The 6,280-nt window shown below is 44.5% G+C and overlaps 1 protein-coding gene across 2 annotated transcripts; it reads left to right on the top strand.

The window, feature by feature from the left end:
* Nucleotides 1-238: 238 nt before the first annotated feature.
* On the top strand, nucleotides 239-5,986 carry SMAP2 (small ArfGAP2). Of its 2 annotated transcripts, none has more exons than XM_009576382.1 (9): nucleotides 239-376; nucleotides 961-1,046; nucleotides 1,912-1,990; nucleotides 2,360-2,446; nucleotides 2,908-2,989; nucleotides 3,493-3,593; nucleotides 3,707-3,872; nucleotides 4,132-4,451; nucleotides 4,862-5,796. In XM_009576382.1, the coding sequence occupies exons 2-9, from the start codon at nucleotides 964-966 to the stop codon at nucleotides 4,985-4,987; spliced, it is 1,044 nt and encodes a 347-aa protein (XP_009574677.1). In that variant the 5' UTR covers nucleotides 239-376; nucleotides 961-963; the 3' UTR covers nucleotides 4,988-5,796. The 2 variants fall into 2 exon arrangements, with proteins under 2 accessions (XP_009574677.1, XP_009574676.1); XM_009576381.1 differs by having other exon boundaries at nucleotides 247-376; nucleotides 4,129-4,451; nucleotides 4,862-5,986.
* Nucleotides 5,987-6,280: the final 294 nt, after the last annotated feature.

Here is a 6,280-nt window from a genome sequence, read left to right as displayed (position 1 = left end):
TTTTAGAGTTGTGTTTGTCTTGTGTAGAGCTCTCAAAATGGAAGAGGGAGGCAATACAATACAAGCTCTAGGTATAATAATTGGGAGACAACCTTTAAACATCCTGCTGATGTCTAGTGCCAATTTCTAATCTGGATGAAAATGTAAACGCCTCAGTTCCAGTTCACTTGGTACAGTTTCTCAGTTGCTCAAGGCAACTACAGGTTGACTTGATTGTGTGAAACACTTGTGTCTCTTTGCAGGGCCACGATGGGCATCCTGGAATATCGGTGTATTCATCTGTATTCGTTGTGCTGGGATCCACAGGAACTTAGGAGTTCATATATCCAGGGTAAAATCTGTTAATCTTGACCAGTGGACACAAGAACAGATACAGGTAATGTGAGTGAAACATCAGTGTTGTTCTGTTGGTGGGGCTTGGTGAGCTTGGAAGTAAACAAAGTCTGAATAGGCCAGAGATGTGGGAAATGAAGCCGGAAGAAGATATCAAGCTAGGTTAGATTGGGAGATAAAATGTCATGGTTTCAGGCTTAGCAAACATCAGAGGGTAAAGACAAACACCGCAAGTTTCTGTAAAAATGTGGAAGGCTGCTGTTGGCTGGAGCTGCTCCCTACCTCCTCTCCTTGAGGTTTCCAGAAGACAAACCGTGGACTTCCAGAGTGATGTTAGGTTGCTAATGTGATATTTATCTTGTCTTTGAATAAATATTGTGCTGTGGTGCTTAGGATTGGCTAATTGTATGAGGGGGGGGATCATAGCAACTGCATCAGGGTTCCCAGCTAGTAGGCTTGCACCAAAAGCCGGAGGAGTGGCTTTTGGGTACAGAACAGACTTTGAAAGTCTACACATGCCTTCTAGTTAACACGGATAGACTCTTGCTTGGTAGCCTGGCATGCTAGTATGTGTAAGAGCTTTAATGTCTGTGAAACAAACGGTTCAAGAATTCTTTTGAATTGCAGTGCATGCAAGAGATGGGAAATGGAAAAGCAAATCGTCTTTATGAAGCCTACCTGCCAGAGAACTTCAGGCGACCTCAAACAGATCAGCATCCTTTCTTCCTTTGCTGCTGAGGAAACATGGAGTCCTTTCATCTTGTTGCTTAGTAGCTGCACTCCTTGCATAGGAGGCTTAACTTCATGTGCCTGGGCATCAGCTGTGAGAATGAGTTCCTAGCTAGGCACCCTCCAAATGTTTCTTCACCCGCAGGCTTCTTGCTTACAGAACGAAGCAGAAGAGAGTTAAAAGGATTGCTTCCAAGCTATAAGGGTGGAGAACTGGAACACGAATGTTACGACCTGAAGCTGTTGCATGAGATGCACTTTAGGGTCTGTGGCAAATAGGAGGGATGACTTTCGAAAGTGCTGAGCATTTAAAATTCTCGATGAAGACAGATAAAAAGGTTTAACGCTTCTGGAAAAATTAAGCTGTAACTTTTACCTTGCAGGAGGGTTTCTAGATGCCCAGTGCAACAGGGGTATAGTGATGTGAACCTAAAGAAACACAGGAGCACCTCTCTAACATCATTTTTGTCTTAAGCTGGTGGCTGAGGTGCTTTAGTATGCACAGGATCCATTTCTCTGACCACTGTGTGATTTGTGCTAATGACATATATGCTCTTAAGTGATGGTTGAAGTAAATATATATCAGTGAAGAAAATACACTAATTTAAGGAATTTTAGCCCTGATTTAACCTTTTGTAGCACCGTCATGCTTGGAATAACCCAAGGGCAAAAACTGAGTAGCTAAAGTAGTTGGATCCAACACTAAATTATTTTAAGAAAGTTACTGCTGGAAATACTCTTTAAACAGCCATTAGTTTAGTTACAGCCTGTACCTTGTATCCACATGTCAAATAATACTACGTAAGTCTTCTATTCTTGAATCATTTGTCTTTAACAAGCTGCTTGCAGAGCTGTGGAGAGCTTCATTCGGGATAAATACGAAAAGAAGAAATACATGGACCGAAGTATTGACATCAATGCATTTAGGGTTAGTTTCTAATTGCTTCTACAGAAGCTTGAATACATGTTAAGATATAAGTGTATGTCTGTCTTGTGAGTAAGCAGTGACTCTATGAAAATAGACAGTTTAAATGTTTCCTGTATTAGTGACTAATCTCTTCTCCAAGGCTGATTGCAATCAGTCATTCTGTAGAAAGAATTTAAATTGGAGGGGATCTTTGAAGGCCATCTTGTCCAACTCCTTGCTCAAAGCAGGACTAGCTTCAAATACAGGTCTTTAGCTGTATTTTTGAGGCTTTTTAGATTAGTAACAGCATCGTGTAAAGCTCTGTGTGAACTTTCTCTTGGTATGATGACATGAGTTTTGACCCTCATGTCGGTGGTTTTTTCCTTACAGAAAGAAAAGGATGACAAATGGAAAAGGAGTAATGAGCCAGTATCAGAAAGAAAACTGGAACCTATCATCTTTGAGAAGGTGAAAATGGTAAGACAAAGGCATGGTCATGGATCAGTTGTAAAAACTTCTCTCAAGCAGAACAGAGGTAATCCAGCTTGATATGGAAGCATTTTTCCTGGCCTCAGTCATAGTAATGGATGCAGAGTCACACTAATGGTAGTAGCTTGTTTTCCACTGCTCAACCAGATACTAAACAGACGTGTTCTGCCTTGCAGTGCAGAGCAGATTGGAATCATGCTAGTCCCTGCTTTCCAGCTTGAGCGGTTACTTTTTTCCTAGTTTAGAGCATGCTTGAATTTGGCATGGGTTCCAACATAATGGGACAATAAAACAACTATGTAATACTCACTCTGAAATTCTGTTCACTTTGGAAGTACTTATTCCCACTGGAAAAAAAGGATTTTAAGGGTTAATCTCTCATTAAAGCCTCTAATGTATCAGAGTAAAACCAAAATTTGAACAAGACTTCTGGTGTTCTTTTTCCCTAGCCTCAAAAGAAAGAAGAAATGCAGCAGTCTAGAAAAAGTTCTCCTAAATCTACTGAACCAGTAATGGACTTGCTAGGACTTGGTAAGAGCCTTTCCAGCCTTATTGCACTTGTTACAATGACCCTATACACCATCTTTGATCCTGTGAATTTGGTGAGCTTTATTTTTCATGTCAGGTGAACAATAGCTGATAGGAATACTAGAGTGTTTTGCTTAAACCACTCCAGTGCACTCAAGCACAGTGCTCAGCACTGCAGCAGAAAGTTTTCTTTGTTTTCCTTTCCTGGTGCAGTGGTTGTGCCTATAGTATTACAGGAGCAGCTATAGTGGTCTCCAGACACAGCGTGGCTCCTGGCTGCTCTGAGGGTAATAGGACAGATGTGGCGCAGCGCACTTAGTCCTGAGCCAATTCCTTGTTGGCACCAGAAGGACAAGCGAAGAGCTGGCCATATGCGTTGGCTAAAGTAGGTTACAGGTCAGGTCACTGTTGAGTGGCATATGTGCAAACTGCTTAATTGGCAAGGAGGCTGCCCCTCAGCCTGAGGCCATCTGTGATGGATGTTCACACAGCTTTGTCTCTCCTAGATGCTCCTGTGACAACCGCTGTTACAAACGGCAGGCCTAGCAGCTTAGAGAAGGATCTTGATCTTTTCGCATCGATGGGATCAAACTCTGACTCCAGGAAGGTAAGTAGGGAACATCAGTGCTTGACAAAGCCTAGTTAGATGCTTGCATGAGATGAATTGTGTCTTCCCCTCCTGCGAATACAGCTGTTGCACTTGTGCTGTCTCTGTCTCAGGTTGCTGGCTCTATGCCAACATCTGGAAGTGCTGGTTCTGTTCCCGAAAACCTGAATCTCTTCCCTGAGCCAGGAGGCAAAGGGGAGGAAGTGGGGAAGAAGCAGCTCTCTAAAGACTCGATCCTCTCCTTGTATGGCTCTCAAACACCTCAGCTGCCTGCTCAAGGTAACAGATCTCAGAATAGAGCTGTTGAACAGCAGTACGCTAATTCAGAGTGGGTGGGGTGTCCTGACAGCTGATAAGCAAAGATGTGGGAATGTAGGTGGTCCTTGAGAACTGGTGAGTAGCATAATGAGTAGCTTAGGCTGGATGTCATGGCCAAGTGAATGTTGTGATAGTCTCTGATTTGAAGGTCGGCATTTCAGCCGCTGACAATGAATACAGCAGTTCTTCCCTTCTTCCCTTCTCTCCCTTTTTCTAGGAGCAATGTTCATGGCCCCAGCTCAGATGGCATATCCTGCAGCAGCATATACTAGCTTTCCAGGAGTAGCCCCTTCCAGCAGCATGATGGGAGGCATGATGGCACCATCGGTGGGAATGATGGCCCAGCCTGGAGCTGCAGGGATGGTGACTCCCATGGCCCTACCAGCTGGATATGTGGGTAACGTGCAGGCAGCCGTCATTGGTGTCCCCAACGGGATGATGGCTGCACAGCAGGCTGGCTACGTAGCTGGCATGGCAGCAGTTCCCCAACCCGTCTATGGTGTGCAGCCAGCACAGCAGCTTCACTGGAACATTGCTCAGGTGAGGTGTGATCTTCTGCTGACCCAGAGGTGGATGGAGGGCAGGGGAGGCACATGCAATTGAACCTAGCCTGTTACCTGAAGACTTCAGTGCTTTTATAGCCTGGCTCCTGGGGTTGGGTGAGGTCTGCTGATACTGCAGGCAAACTGAGGGATCACAAAGGATTAACTTGTTCAGAGGTCTCAGTGCTTGGAGAACAAAAATCAGTGCAACATCAGCTAAAATGAAAACTTCCTCAGCTTGCTAGATGGGCATACTCCTGAGAAACCAGTGACTTCTGTTCACCATAACTCTTTAGAAGAACTTGCTTAAGCCTGTAATATGTTGGGGAGCAAGAGTTTTACCTTTGACTGCCGTGGGCTGGCAGTTTCCTTGACATAGCCTTGACTTCTCTCCTCTCCCCTTTGCAGATGACCCAGCAGATGGCTGGGATGAACTTCTATGGAGCTAATGGCATGATGGGATATGGACAGTCAATGGGTGGAGGAGGTGCCCAGGGAAGCAATCAGTCCCTCAGCACTCAGATGTGGAAATGATCCCTTGCGTTGTGACCATTTTTGCCTTCTGTTCTGTTCTTCAAAACTGCTCCATGAGACATTCAGGGTTTTTCTTTCTGGCTGGCTGCCCAGCCTGAACTTCTTTCCATAACTGAGACCCATCTCTGCCTTTTCACTGTCAGACACGGTGAAACCTCAGTGACCAGAACATGAGCTCCCCTGTATTTAGCACAGTCAATGCACACTTCTGGGGTGGACCCCCTCCTTGCACAAACCTCCACTAATGCTTCTGGGTAGCACTTAATGTCCTGCTGGGTATCTTAGCAGAGGTGTGACTGAGAAACTTGGGAAATCTGTACTTAATACTGCCTGTAATGTCAGGCCTTTTAGGAATCACTTAAACTCTAGTATTAGTAGGGGTTTTGGTTAGCAGAGGGGTGGAAACCTTGTTTGGTGCTGAGGAACTGGATTTTAACCCAAACCCAGGGGCAAGCAAGCCTTGCTACCTCTTCCCTTGAGTGGAGTTCTCCAGAGCTGAGGCCTCGCTGTGCTTGGCTCACCAACCCTCATTGGAACCAAAGTCATTTTGAAGACCCCTCTCCCTCCCCCCATGAGCAAGCAGGATTCTCGCGCAGTGTGGGGGCAAGCTGTTTGGAATGTGAAACTTGCACTTCAGAGTGGCTTTTCTGTCTCATATGTGGTATTGATGTATTTAACTTTTAACAATCTAACTGAGAGTTAACTTATCAAGGGCTGAGAGCCCACTGCAAGTTTTCTTACACTTTTAAAATTACTATGACATCCTAATTTATACTTTTTTCATATTTTTTTTTGTTCCTGTGTAATCCTGGTACCCTTTCCTGGCTAGTTTTTGACATTTTAACCTAGGCATAAAAAATGGGTGGGTCAGATTTCTTTTCTCATCTCAGTAGAACACAACTGCTTAAACTCATCAGCGTGAGCGAGATGTCAGACTTCTGCGGTCTACTTTATCCTGTGTATATGTAAATTCCCAAATAAAATATTGCAGTGAAAACCTCAACTGACTTGCCTTGTTTTTAAACAGCATAACAGATTGTGTTAAACACTACTGTCACTGTGTGAGTTGTTCACTTCAGGTGTGTGGGGATTTGGAGCCTTTCATCCAAATCAGACTAACTCCATCTGCTTCGTAGCAGGGCTGTGTCCCAAATGTCAGGCGAGACTAGTGTTTGCCTGAAAGCTAAGGACTGTCAGCATGCAAAGAACCAGGCTCAGCAGAGGCAGAATCGGGTCAGTTGACACTTTTATATACAAGAGAGACTAACAGCTTAGGGGTGTGGGTAAATGCAG

Source organism: Fulmarus glacialis, unplaced genomic scaffold (assembly GCF_000690835.1).
Source record: "Fulmarus glacialis isolate BGI_N327 unplaced genomic scaffold, ASM69083v1 scaffold41864, whole genome shotgun sequence".
Classification (NCBI taxonomy): domain Eukaryota; kingdom Metazoa; phylum Chordata; class Aves; order Procellariiformes; family Procellariidae; genus Fulmarus; species Fulmarus glacialis.
Note: the sequence above shows the minus strand (reverse complement) of the source record. Positions and strands in the feature narration are given on the sequence as shown.